The following is a 14917-nucleotide window of genomic DNA, read 5'->3' as shown; positions in this document are numbered from 1 at the left end:
ATGTTTATAGTGTAATGAAATGCTCTGCCTTGTGTGGTAGGTTTCGTGGGTTTAGACACTTGTGTAGGTGCCATAACCAGCCATAAGATAACCTGTTATGACATATATTGCATTATGACAGGTGTTATGGCATGGTTATGACCGTATGAGTTGACTGAGTATGAGGGCTAGATTTGGAATTTAGCAAGGATACCATGGTTAACACCCGTACTCTTACGATAAGTGCCATGGGATCTTAGTGACGAGAGAGTCAGGACACACGTTTAACGTCCCATCCGAAGGCTGCACCCTACACAGGGAAATGTTCTGAATCACTGCCCTGGGACATTGGGATATTTGGGGGGGGGGCATGCCATGCCATGCCATGCCATGCCAGCAGTGGGATGCATGGTGACACAGGGTCTCAAGTAGAATGTTACCATTAAGATGAAAGCTGCAATGCCGGGGTTCAAGCTGTGGGCCCACTGTGCCACCATCAGGACTATTTGGACACATTGGCTTAGGATGAGCAACTTCTGTACTCCTTACCACACTAGGCAAGTAAAATAACTCAATGAACCAGATCATGCAATATGCCTTTGATATATTTTGGACATGATATTGACTACTTTAAACATCATCTTCACCTGAACTGCTAGACAGATTGGTACAACATTTGGTATATATCATCTATGGATGCACATCTTTAACCCCCTAGAGTCAATTGACGCACCAGTGTGTCAATCTAAGTAACATAATAAAATAATCCCCATCAAAATTCCACCGCATCGACCGATGTCGCACTTCCTCATCTGTGGTGAAAGATTGCAGAGCTAGAGCGGTGTTTGTCAGACCATGAGACATCCCAAAAATCGGTCTTCTCGTGTAAATGTCTGTAGCATCCAAATTGTTTGGCCTACAAACTGTTATGAGAGGGGAGATGAACACGGTGATCACCTCCTTCCTCTATGAAGTGTCAGGGGACTTGTCTGAAGTCGGTACGGTCTATTTGCCAACTTCTGTTTGGTAGTGTCTGAACCGTTTGGACTACAAACTAATGGTGTTCTCTGTTTTGCCCATTCGACCCCAACAAGTGTCACGGGACACGTCTGAAGGTAACCAGTAGCGGTTTTTTTAAACTAATGGACGTTTGAAGGTAGTTTTGTGACTACGCAAAAAAAGGGTTTAAGTACACAACATGACCAAAAGTATGTGGACTTGCTTACATTCAGCCACGAGCATTAGTGAGGTCGGGCACTGATGTTGGGCGATTAAACCTGGCTCGCATTCAGTGTTCCAATTCATCCCAAAGGTGTTAAATGGAGTTGACGTCAGGGCTCTGTGCAGGCCAGTCAAGTTCTTCCACACCTATCTTGACAAACCATGTTTGTATGGACTTCGCATTGTACACGGCGGTGTCATGTCATTGTATTTTTCTAACTAAATAATCACACCGAATTACATAAACACACAAACAGGATAGTTTACAGGTTGATTACTACACAAGGCATTGAAAAGTCCCTAGTGGACTAACCCGATATGATGGCTTGTTACAAAAATGAGAAGGGAGGAGCATGCAAGAAAGAGCGGGAGAAGAGACCAAGAACTTCACTATCTTACATACAGCTGATAACTATGCTCATGGAAATGCGATTACGTTGCACATGAACGGCCGCTCATTCAAAAATAATTGCAATGTACATATTTACGTGTGTATGTCTTGTTGTCTCTCTGTTGAAATCGCCGGTCTCTGACTTGTCCACCAGAGATCAAAGTCTTTCGTAGTTGTAGATTGCTCAGCGGGCTCTGTTATAGTGGATATGTAAGATATAGTGGATACGTACCAATGATCGTTTGATAGGGAAATGTGCTTTAGAATGGTTCTTTCAGAGTACCACCTGGTGGTTCTCGGTCGAGCTTACTAGACTAAGAGTACTTAAACAGCTGCAGACTGAATGGCAGCAGTCCTGCGTGTTTTGGTCTAATATGTTAATTCTTCAGCGAGTCCTTTTTAAACACTTCGGGATAAAGGGCGTTCCATTACATTTGGCATAATGTCTGAGCTCATTTGGGCGTGGTTATTGACTGGATAAACTTCACATGAAAAAAACATTTTATAATTTTGAAGGCCAAGATCACATTTCAGCTTCTCACAAATAGTTTCATATTTAATTATATAAATTCCACAACAGTTGGATATAAATCTGACCACTGGGAAATATACACATTCAGAGATAGTTATGTTATATCGTCCTTATTGAGATCCCAAAACAACAACTGATCTGACATAATTGTTCTTTAAGTACCCACGGATCCTTCCAATTGTTTGGAATAGAGAAATGTTGTTTCATTATCCAATCTTTGTTACAAAATCACTCTCTGTAACAAAGGGATTTTTAACTTCCCTTTCATTGTGTGGGAGAGTGAGAGTTCCTGCTGGTATTTACGAGCGTCATAGAATGGCCAACTTTCACCCCTCTCCCTCTCTGCGGGATAGAGAGGGTGTTGTAGAGAGGACCCACGAACCTGATCCTTCAGATCTTCACAGAAGAGTCATGCCAGTCCCCCTCTGGTAGATTCAACTTGAAAGGATCCTGTAAGTTGCAACCCACCATAAGAATGAACCTTGGATGTCCCAGTGGTTTACCCTGGTAGGCCTTCTGCCAAGGGAGCAGTCCACCTGCTCCTAGACGTTTCCACTTCACAATAACAGCACTTACAGTTGACCAGGACAGCTCTAGCAGGGCAGAAATTTGACCAACTGACTTCATCCTATGACGGTGCCATGTTGAAAGTCACCGAGTTCTTCAGTAAGGCCATTTTACTGACAATGTTTGTCTATGGAGATTGCATGGCTGTGTGCTCGATTTTATGCACCTGTCAGCAACGGGTGTGGCTGAAATAGCCAAATCCACTAATTTGAAGTTTTTCTTCCTGAGTGTTTTTCTTCTTATCTCCTAGATTTAGGACAGACATTTCAAAACCTTGTTTCTTATTATACATGTTTTTGACTGTCCTTTGGCATTTATGAATGTGTTATTGAATGTGGGTTATTGGCTTGGCTATAGTAGTAAAGGCCAAAATCAATATTTTATCCCCCCCAAAACTATATATTTTTATACCTAAAGGGGTCCTAATATTCACAATCAAATAGTAAAATGATCCATACTATGACATTCTTAAAAAATTCCATGTCAGTTTAGCACCCCCCCCCCCCAACATCTTAGACTCTAAAGAATTAAATGCAACATTTTCCAAGAGTCTCGATAAAAGAACATAAGCCAATGTGCTTGCATCAACTCTTTTTCCTGTCTAACAGTGCCACCATGCAGCCAAACTCAAGAGATATAAACATGTGCCTGTTGCAGCGCCACCGTGTGGTCGATCTGAATGTGCTTGCATATTTTGAGTGTTGACAGTGTTTGAAATATGTACACCAAGTTTTGGTACAATTCAAATATTGGTGTCTGATCTGTATGAATTTATGTGTCAGACCATGCCCACATGGATGTTTATCGGTCAGTATGTTTGACATACTAGCCTAGAAATTGTTGCGTTGGGAGATATTGGTCCATAGATGCCATGTATCAAGTTTCGTGCAGATCGTCATTTGGTGCCAGATGAGTTGTGTTTTAAGTGTTTTCTATGTAGTATGTGTAAAGCCTAAGTTATACTGTACATATGCAACGCAAGACCGCAAAATGGCGATCCTGCTTACTTGTGTCGAGTTTATAATTGCGGGGCTGTACACATTTGCGTATTTTTCCTACACAATTACGCAGATCGCCATTTTTGCATGGCTATTTGTAGTTCTTATATTGCATTTGGTATAAATTAGGCTTAAGGCTGATATTGTACAGGACTAATATACTATAGTTTTATTGTCTGTTTCTCCTTGTTCCGTCAGGATCACAGTTTAGGTTATCAGGGCACTCAGGATTCAGGTCTAGGGTCGCAGTATCCTACCTCGCCTGACAGGGTGCACCGCCGCAGCAGGTGTAGGGGGGTCAGCAGGGATAGAGGTCCCCAGCCTGGAGGGGGATACTGGGTCTACTCCCCTCCGGTGCACACATCCTCACACACTTACAAAGGAAGAGGTATGTATAGGCACATTGCAAGTTTCCTCTGAGACCTCTGTGATTACACTACGATACAGCAAACCGTGAGAGTCAACACAGCAACGTGTGTGTGTGTGCACGCATCGGTGTATGTGTGCATCGGTGTGTGTGTGTGTATGTATGTGTGTGCGTGCTTGACCCCTCAGGTGAGGCGAGGGACAGTGGTGGTGAGAGCGATGTGGTAGACTGTAGCTCCTCTGGGATGGGGACTGGGGATCAACTCAGCCATCCCCCTGGCTCCGCCATCTACACCATGCTGCCCGACGGTTCGCCCCTGCCCCCTGGCTCTGTGGTCTATGCCTCCCCTGCGGCCAGCCTTGCATTCAGTAACGGGACGGTCATTTACGGGTCTCCACCACAGGGGGCCCACCTGGTCTATGGCCCCAGCAGCCTCTCTGGGCCCTTGCTCGGAGTCAGCTTCCCCACCGGGGTGCTCCACTGCAACATGCCGGGGCACAAGGAGATGGTGGGTGACATGGATGAGATGATGATTCCTAATGGTTTGAATGGACGAATCCAGTGTTTCCCAATCCTGGTCGTGGGGACCCAAAGATTTCTGCTTTTAGACCTAGCACTAACACACTTGATTCATCTAACCAGCTCATCATCAAGCCTTTGACTCAAAATCTAACAGTTGCACCCTTTTTGGGTCGTCCCCAGGATTGGAAAACACCGGGCTAATCTACGATATAACCACTAGAGGGTGAATTAAGATGATATTGAAAATGCATTAACTAAAATAATGCCCTCGACTTACAGATGCCTTTTTTTCTCTGGTCCAACATGGGTGGCGTTCAGAAGGTTACAACATGCTGAACGTCCCAGAGACGCCATTCCTTACTCTAGCCACATGTCAGAAAGAATAGTATCTGTATCTGAGTGCTCCACAACACTGTGCTCTACTGACCCCGGAGCTCTCTAACATGCTGACCGCTTGTGTGCATGTTGATTTTGTCTACCAACACCAGACGTAATCAGGACATGCAGGTTGAAATATCAAAACAAACTCTGAACCAACTATATTAATTTGGGGACAGGTTGAAAAGCATTGATGGGTTCTGACTCCGAATCTTTAAATATTGTTAACCTGTTTGGGCTAGGGGGCAGCATTTTCACATCTGGATGAAAGTGTGCCCAGAGTAAACCGCCTGCTACTCAGTCCCAGTTGCTAATATATGCATATTTTTAGTATATTTGGATAGAAAACACTCGGAAGTTTCTAAAACTGTTTGAATGATGTCTGTGAGTATAACAGCTCATATGGCAGGCGAAAACCTGAGAAAAAAATCCAACCAGGAAGTGGGAAATCTGAGGTTGGTCGTTTTTCAACTCATTCCCTATTGAAGATACAGTGGGATATTGGTCATGTTGCACTTCCCAAGGCCTCCACGAGATATCAACAGTCTTTATAACCTTGTTTGATGCTTCTACTGTAAAGGAGGGGGGAATGAGAGGGGAATGAGTCAGATGTCTGTCAGAGAGCCACGAGCTCGTGACGCGCGTTCATGTGAAAGTTACCTCGCATTCCATTGCATTTCTACAGACAAAGGAATTCTCCGATTGGAACATTATTGAAGATTTATGATAAAAACATCCCTTGAAGAGGGGGATGACAGCAGCTGCTTTCCAATCTTTGGGAATCTCAGACGACACGAAAGAGAGGTTGAACAGGCTAGTAATAGGGGTTGCAACAATTTCGGCAGATAATTTTGGAAAGGAAGGGTCCAGATTGTTTATCCCGGCTGATTTGTAGGGGTCCAGATTTTGCAGCTCTTTCAGAACATCAGCTGACTGGATTTGGAAGAAGGAGAAATGGGGAAGGCTTAGGCGAGTTGCTGTGGGGGGGTACAGTGCTGTTGACCTGGGTAGGGGTAGCCATGTGGAAAGCATGGCCAGTCGTAGAAAAATGCTTATTGAAATTCTCAATTATAGTGGATTTATCGGTAGTGACAGTGTTTCCTCTCCTCAGTGCAGTGGGCAGCTGGGAGGAGGTGTTCTTATTCTCCAAGGACTTTACAGTGTCCCAGAACTTTTTTGAGTTTGTGTTGCAGGAAGCAAATTTCTGCTTGAAAAAGCTAGCCTTGGCTTTTCTAACTGCCTGTGTGTATTGGTTTCTAGCTTCCCTGAAAAGTTGCATATCACGGGGGCTGTTTGATGCTAATGCAGAACGCCATAGGATGTTAAGGGCAGTCGGGTCTGGAGAGAACCAGGGGCTATACCTGTTCCTGGTTCTAAATTTCTTGATTGGCGCATGCTTGTTTAAGATGGTAAGGAAGGCATTTAAAAAAAAATAACCAGGCATCTACTGACGGGGTGAGGTCAATGTCCTTCTAGGATACCCCGGCCAGGTCGATTAGAAAGTCCTGCTCGCTGAAGTGTTTGGTTGAAAACAGCAGAGGTGTATTTAGAGGGCAAGTTGGTTAGGATGATATCTATGAGGGCCCGTGTTTACGGCTTTGGGGTGGTACCTGGTAGGTTCATTGATAATTTGTGTGAGATTGAGGGCATCAAGCTTAGATTGTAGGATGGCTGGGGTGTTAAGCATGTTCCAGTTTAGGTCGCCTAGGAGCACGAGCTCAGAAGATAGATGGGGGGGCAATCAGTTCACATATGGTGTCCAGAGCACATCTGGGGGCAGAGGGTGGTCTATAGCAGGTGGCAACAGTGAGAGACTTGTTTTTAGAGAGGTGGATTTTTAAAAGTAGAAGTTCAAATTGTTTGGGTAGTAGGACAGAACTCTGCAGGCTATCTCTGCAGTAGATTGCAACATCACCCCCTTTGGCAGTTCTATCTTGTCTGAAAATGTTGTAGTTCGGAATGGAGATTTCAGAATTTGGTCTTCCTAAGCCAGGATTCAGACACGGCTAGAACATCCGGGTTGGCAGAGTGTGCTAAAGCAGTGAATAAAGCAAGCTTAGGGAGGAGGCTTCTAATGTTAACATGCATGAAACCAAGGCTATTACGCATACAGAAGTCATCAAAAGTGAGCGCCTCGGAAATAGGAGTGAAGCTAGGCACTGCAGGGCCTGGATTCACCTCTATATCTCCAGAGGAACAGAGGAGGAGTAGGATAAGGGTATGGCTAAAAGCTATGAGAATTGGTTGTTTAGAATGTCTGGAACAGAGAGTAAAAGGAGGTTTCTGGGGGTGATAAAATAGCTTCAATGCATAATGTACAGACAAAGGTATGGTAGGATGTGAATACAGTAGAAACCTAGGTATTGAGTGATGATGAGAGAGATATTGTCTCTAGAAACATCATTGAAACCTGGTAATGTCATCGTATGTGTGGGTGGAGGAACTGAAAGATTGGATAAGGTATAATGAGCAGGGCTAGACGCTCTACAGTGAAATAAGCCAATAAACACTAACCAGAACAGCAATGGACAAGGCATATTGACATTAAGGAGAGGCATGCTTAGTCGAGTGACTATAAGGGTCCAGTTAGTAGTGAGGTTGGTTGGGGTAACGGCGATTCAGACAGCTAGCCGGGCCATCGGTAGCAAGCTAGCATAGGATGGTGTTCTGTTTTTAGCCACTTCGTGCATTTCCAATAGTAGATTAGTGGGGTTCCATGTGATAGAGGGGATCAATCCAATTGGCAAAATAGATATAGTTATAGTGACCCAAGAAAAATTGACAGAGAGACCTATTCAGATAGCAGCCAAAGTTGGCCGTTCAGGTAATGCCAGTTAGATAACTCCCTCGTGCAGATAACATCGGTAGTACAGTCGTGAAGGCCGGGTGGGGCTCCGCACCGGCAGTAAAACGGGTCTGGATAGGTGATTGTAGCCCAAGAGTGGTTGATGGAACTCTTCAGCTGGCTAGCTCCGGAATAATTGAAGTTTACTCCGGGACCGACGTAAGCCTATAGGCACACGGATAGCAGCTTGCTAGCTGCGAGATCCAGGTGTAAATGTTCAGAGCTTTTGGTTGAAATCCGGGGATATGGAGAGAAAAATAGGTCCGGTATATTCTGGTCCGAGTCGCGTTGTTCAAAATTGGCGATAGCTTTTCGAGCTAAAGGATAGCTGATGACCATCAACCGTGGTTAGCTAAATACTAACATTAGCCAGTAAACTGGCTAGCTTCTGGCTGGTTCCTGGTTAGCTTCTGGTTAGCTTCAGGCTAGCTTCTATTGTGGATTTCAGATTTGAGGTAAATAATACTTCTTTTTTTAAATTGGTGAGGCGGATTGCAAGAGAGTGTTTTGAAGTTGAGTTTTTGGAAAAGAAAATGTATAAAAGATATGCGAAGAAAGATGTAAATATATATATACACGGGACACGACAAGACGAGCACAAAGGACGTCTGACTGCTACGCCATCTTATGAAGCTGAATCATGCCAGTGGATGGATAAAGTGTCTGGAGGACAGCCTCATCCAAAAGGAAAAATATATTGAAATGTTGTTTGAACATGATTTGAGTATATTAGCAGTAGCAATAAGGAGAGAGGTAGGTTTATACCCTATTGGTGCGGGGAACCGTAACAGATTATGTGGAAATAGGAAGACAACTTTGAATAATTTTGGTGATGTGGCATAACACTGGAATAAGACGGGTCACCAGTATTCTCCAGTAATACATTTGCAGACACTATAGTATTGGTTCTAATACAAGGTATTAAGTGACGTGACCAATTAATAGGAACAAATACCATAACTATTATCCTGTGAAGTGAGTAGCGCTACCTTGGAAAATGGTTAATAGAAGGTGTGTATTAGAGCCGGGAGTGAAGAAGCTCTAAACACGCTGGACATCGTCGGGAGAGTTTTCGGAATAATAACTATTGAAATGGCGACAGACGGCCCCGATTCTCCCTGTAAGCATGGCTAGAGGGAGAGAAGTTTAGTAAAGCTATAGAGGTGCTAAAGAGGCGAACAAGCATTCCACCAATTCGCCTCAAATATGGGAAAAATGTGCAAACTGGATCAAATTGGTCAGCATTTCCCTGCTAACTGAAAATTCCAATCAAATAAAGAACTCAGAGATGTTGTTGTGGTCTGGCACAATGACATCAATGAGAAATCCCAAGCTCAATATAGAAATGTTTTGATGTCGCCGTTTTATCAACTGAAGAGTATAACCGATAAAACCAAAATGAGTAGATGTACTCCGCTGCAAAAAGACTGGGTACGTGAGAACATTGATCGAATTTGTACATCAGCTTTGATGGCAGGTTTGAAACCTGTGATCAAAACGGCAATTGCGGGGGTAGTGGATGATATAGAGCAGGATGCTTTGAGAGTGGAATAGAACTCCACTCACTTCGCAGTCATGCAAAGGGGTTAATACTGCCACAGTGAAAGTCACTAACAGTGGTTTTAATGGCCAGGGTAAGACAAATAAACAAGAAGGAAAAAATTGTAGGGGGATATATCCCTGTTTTAGATGTGGGGCCGTTGGAAGAATGAGTGTAGAGTGGTAATGGAACTGATTTAGCTAGGTAGCTTGCTATTGCTAGCTATTTTGTCCTGGGATATAAACATTGGGTTGTTATTTTACCTGAAATGCACAAGGTCCTCACCCCCGACAATTAATCCACAGATAAAAGGGTAAAATGAGTTTGTTTCTAGTAATCTCTCCACCTTCAGGCTTCTTCTTCTTTGGACTTTATTTGGTGGTTGGCAACCAACTTTAAGGTGCATTCCCACCACCAACTGGACTGAAGTGTGGACCTCACTTTCAATCACTCATGTGGGTATATGCTCCTAAAAACCAATCAGGAGATGGGAGAGGTGGGACTTGCAGAGTGTCAAACGTCAAAATAGAACCAAGTTCTACTTTAGCGCTTGGCTTTGAAGATCCTCATTGTGTTGGTGCAAGTGTTGGTGCAATGATTGAATAACATGTATGTGTACATTTATTTTGCAACGCCATGCTCACGAGATGGGGGCGGTGTGGTCAGCAAAAAAAGTGTGTGTGTATCCGTTCGTCTGTCCGTCCGTCAGGAGAGGGAGCTGGCCAGGCTGGAGCAGCTGGTGGAGGAACAGCCACGTGGCAGCCAGGGCCCAGGGGAGGAGGAGAGGCAGGCCCATGTGGAGAGGGATGTGTTCAGGCACCAGGATCAGCACACACATCGCAGACTGGAGCTCAGAGAGCTCCAGAGAGCCTTAAGCCAACTTCGCCGCCGAAGGTACGGTAACGCTCAGCTCTCACAGTCCAGCAGGGTTAAGGTAAATTCGAATTGATGTCAGTCAATTCAGGAAGTGATTTGAATTTAAAAAAATTTAAATGGAAAAACTTTTGACATGAATAATTGAAAAGAAATAAAAAAAATTCAATTATTGGATTAGAATTTTAGTTTACTTCCTGAATTGACTGACTTCAATTTGAATTGACCCCAACCCTGCAGTCCAGTACATCATATTTGTTTGGAGACTAAAAGACCAACTTGGGGACATCTTGATCAGCTATGTGTGTGTCTCCTCAGGGAGATGCTGGAGGGCCGAGGGGGGTCAGCGGTTGTGGAGGAGTCCCTGCGGCACCACGGGGCTCTGCTGGAGGAGGTAGAATGTTTGGAGAAGACCTTGCTCCGCCGCAGGGCTGAACTCAGGGAGGCAGACCGACTGCTGCTGGAGGCACAGAGCAGCTTGAAGGACACAAGGACCAAGGTCACATATATTGACATATATTTTATATATAATGTTATTAGGAAGTGTATATTCGACCCGAAGAAGAAGACGTACACTTAGGCATAGGGGTCGAAATAAATAACTTAATGTTAGCATGCCGCCGTCCACCACCATTCATTTTCTGCCAGTGGAATATGCACTGCCATATTCTTATTACCTCTTGGGTGGCAGAATGGAGCGAGGGGCACATTTACGGGTGGACATAAATAGCCCCCTTCATTTAAGGGGGGGGGGTGCAGTAGTCGGTTATCAGAAGCTTGATAGTCTCTCCTTCTGGTTTAAAATATTATAGTTGAATTACTGACCGTCTTACATTTGAAAACTTTGTTGCTGGTGAATGGTGATATTTGTCTGTAGTACCATCTCTTGTATCATTAGCCAGCAGTGTTGTAACAGACTGTTTCATGTGACCTGTGTAGACTAAAGCGACTCTCCAGCAACACACTGAGGCCCGGAAGCGGCTCGCCGACACAGAGCGGGATCTGGAGGAGCTGGAACTCCGCACTCGGGACAGCGCCTCTTTGCTGGTGGAGGCCAAACAGCATCTCAGGGATCTGCAGGAGGATCTCCAGGAGCTGAGAAGACGCAAGGAAGAGCAGGGAGACACTCTGCAGAGGGTGGAGGAGGTGGTGGCTGCCCGCGACCTGGTGTTCCAAGAGGTCAACAAGAAGGTGAAACGAGCCAGTGAGCGACTGGAGGCCCTCCGGAGCCAGATTCTGGAGACCCAGAGCAGGGAGGCCACACTGCTGGAAACCTGCAAACAGTCTGAGAGCACCCTCGCCCAACGCAGGAGCGAGCTAGAGCAACTTAACATTCAGGTATTGCAATGACATTCTTAGTTTCTCTGTCACAATGTTAAGTCAAAGTTTATTTAAGGGGTCACAACACACTTAGCCTCAACGAGAATTGGGAAGCCTGGTGAAGTCTATGGCCAAAATGAGCTAAAATGGGGTGGAGAACCGGTGTAAATAAGTGACACCTCGCAACACGTCAAACTAATCAAATGCCTTTCTTGGATTCAGCTTAACATGCAGCACTCCTTCAACTGTCATGTCAGGGAGGGTTATTGAAATGTAACATCCAATAAAAAATGGATCGTAACACTAGAGGCACTTTCCGGTAACCACGTTAGCCTCATTTAAATGCACACCGATATTCATAGCCGGTTCGATAGTCACAGACAAATCACATTTATTTATATAGCCCTTCTTACATCAGCTGATATCTCAGTGCTGTATAGAAACCCAGCCTAAAAGCCCAAACAGCAAGCAATGCAGGTGTAGAAGCACGGTGGCTAGGAAGAACTCCCTAGAATGGCCAACACCTAGGAAGAAACCTAGAGAGGAACCAGGCTATGAGGGGTGGCCAGTCCTCTTCTGGCTGTGCTGGGTGGAGATTATAACAGATCATGGCAAAGATGTTCAAATGTTCATATATGACCAGCATGGTCAAATAATAATAATCACAGTAGTTGTCGAGGGTGCAGCAAGTCAGCACCTCAGGAGTAAATGTCAGTTGGCTTTTGATAGCCGATCATTAAGAGTATCTTTACCGCTCCTGCTGTCTCTAGAGAGTTGAAAACAGCAGGTCTGGGACAGGTAGCACGTCCGATGAACAGGTCAGGGTTCCATAGCCGCAGGCAGAACAGTTGAAACTGGAGCAGCAGCACGGCCAGGTGGACTGGGGACAGCAAGGAGTCATCATGCCAGGTCCTCCGAGAGAGAGAAAGAAGGAGAGAATTAGAGAGAGAATATTTAAATTGACACAGGACACCGGATAAGACAGGAGAAGTACTCCAGATATAACAGACTGACCCTAGCCCCCGACACAAACTACTGCAGCATAAATACTGGAGGCTGAGACAGGAGGGGTCAGGAGACACTGTGGCCCCATCCGATGATACCCCCGGACAGGGTCAAACAGGCAGGATATAACCCCACCAACTTTGCCAAAGCACAGCCCCCACAGCACTAGAGGAATATCTTCAACCACCAACTTACCCTCCTGAGACAAGGCCGAGTATAGCCCACAAAGATCTCCGCCACGGCACAACCCAAGGGGGGTCGCCAACCCAGACAGGAAGATCACGCCAGTGACTCAACCCACTCAAGTGACGCAACCCTCCTAGGGGCGGCATGGAAGAGCACCAGTAATCCAGTGACTCACCCACTGTAATAGGGTTAAAGGCAGAGAATCCCAGTGGAGAGAGGGGAACCGGCCAGGCAGAGACTGCAAGGGCAGTTCCTTGCTCCAGAGCCTTTCTGTTCAACTTCACACTCCTGGGCCAGACTACACTCAATCATATGACCCACTGAAGAGATGAGTCTTCAGTAAAGACTTAAAGGTTAAGACCGAGTCTGCGTCTCTCACATGGGTAGGCTGACCATTCCATAAAAATGGAGCTCTATAGGAGAAAGCCCTGCCTCCAGCTGTTTGCTAGAAATTCTAGGGACAATTAGGAGGCCTGCGTCTTGTGACCATAGCGTACGTGTAGGTATGTACGGCAGGACCAAATCAGAGAGATGGGTAGGAACAAGCCCATGTAATGCTTTGTCGGTAAGCAGTAAAACCTTGAAATCAGCCCTTGCCTTAACAGGAAGCCAGTGTAAGGAGGCTAGCACTGGAGTAATATGATCAAATTTGCTTGGTTCTAGTCAGGATTCTAGCAGCCGTATTTAGCACTAACTGAAGTTTATTTATTGCTTTATCCGGGTAGCCGGAAAGTAGAGCATTGCAGTAGTCTAACCTAGAAGTAACAAAAGCATGGATTTTTATAAAGTTACGTAGATGGAAAAAAGCTGTCCTTGAAACAGTCTTGATATGTTCGTCAAAAGAGAGATCAGGGTCCAGAGTAACGCCGAGGTCCTTCACAGTTTTATTTGAGACGACTGTACAACCATCAAGATTGTCAGATTCAACAGAAGATCTCTTTGTTTCTTGGGACCTAGAACAAGCATCTCTGTTTTAAAAAGTAGAATGTTTGCAGTCATCCACTTCCTTATGTCTGAAACACAGGCTTCTTGCGAGGGCAATTTTTGGGCTTCACCATGTTTCATTGAAATGTACAGCTGTGTGTCATCCGCATAAGTTAACATTATGTTTTCGAATGACATCCCCAAGAGGTAAAATATATAGTGAAAACAATAGTGGTCCTAAAACGGAACCTTGAGGAAACCGAAATTTACAGTTGATTTGTCAGAGGACAAACCATACACAGAGACAAACTGATATCTTTCCGACAGATAAAATCTAAACCAGGCCAGAACTTGTCCGTGTAGACCAATTTGGGTTTCCAAGCTCTCCAAAATAATGTGTTGATCGATGGTATCAAAGGCAGCACTAAGGTCTAGGACCATGAGGACATATGTAGAGCCTCGGTCTGACGCCATTAAAGGGTCATTTACCACCTTCACAAGTGCAGTCTCAGTGCTATGATGGGGTCTAAAACCATACTGAAGCATTTTGTATACATTGTTTATCTTCAGGAAGGCAGTGAGTTGCTGCGCAACAGCTTTTTCTAACATTTTTGAGAGGAATGGAAGATTCGATATAGTCTGATTGTTTTTTATATTTTCTGGGTCACGGTTTGGCTTTTTCAATAGAGGCTTTATTACTGCCACTTTTAGTGATACAAACAGATCCAGTCAGCGTTATGAGTGACCTCTGACCTGCTGCAGGCTCTCCTGACTCCTCTCCAGTTGGTCCGGACGCTGGTCGTGCTGCAGCTTCACATAGACCTGTTTGTATCAATAATGTGCCAATGACCAATTAGTAGTTACAAAGTAATTTTATGTAACTGTGTGTGTGTGTATGTAGGTGCTGCGTGGGGATGTAGAGGCGCTCCATGTCCAGAAGGGTGAGATGGAGGCACAGCTGACTGAGATGAGGGCTAGCGTGGCTGCACTCAAACAGCAGGGAGGTCAGGAGGAGGAGATCCTACAAAATGTCCGCTTACAGATCAACAAGCACAAAGCAGGTAACCAACCCTAGCACGAGTCACACACAGCTAACTCACCTGGTTCTACAATGCTGTTAGATTGACACGGTCAGAGGGTTTTGCTCAAGGCCCAGACCCTAAATAGCCTGGTCCCAGATCTGTTTGTGCTCTTGCTAACACCATTGATAATTGTAAAGCGAAACATGTTTGGCATGGCAATAAGTGACAAGGAGTTGGCGTCAGGCTA

At 44.9% G+C, this 14917-nt stretch overlaps 1 protein-coding gene across 3 annotated transcripts in view; it reads left to right on the top strand.

Annotated features, from left to right (window-relative positions):
* cntrl (centriolin) overlaps nucleotides 1–14917 on the top strand; it is a 122731-nt gene that overhangs the window by 84232 nt on the left and 23582 nt on the right. For all 3 annotated transcript variants that reach the window (XM_064974032.1, XM_064974022.1, XM_064974042.1), the window contains 6 exons: nucleotides 3887–4076; nucleotides 4244–4563; nucleotides 10050–10234; nucleotides 10532–10712; nucleotides 11153–11551; nucleotides 14550–14709. In XM_064974032.1, the coding sequence (XP_064830104.1) occupies nucleotides 3887–4076; nucleotides 4244–4563; nucleotides 10050–10234; nucleotides 10532–10712; nucleotides 11153–11551; nucleotides 14550–14709 (1435 nt within the window). The remainder of the gene's footprint in view (nucleotides 1–3886; nucleotides 4077–4243; nucleotides 4564–10049; nucleotides 10235–10531; nucleotides 10713–11152; nucleotides 11552–14549; nucleotides 14710–14917) is intronic.

The sequence above is a fragment of the Oncorhynchus masou genome, chromosome 1, assembly GCF_036934945.1.
Source record: "Oncorhynchus masou masou isolate Uvic2021 chromosome 1, UVic_Omas_1.1, whole genome shotgun sequence".
Classification (NCBI taxonomy): Eukaryota; Metazoa; Chordata; class Actinopteri; order Salmoniformes; family Salmonidae; genus Oncorhynchus; species Oncorhynchus masou.
The sequence above is the reverse complement of the archived record's forward strand: the minus strand, read 5'-3'. Positions and strand labels throughout refer to the sequence as shown.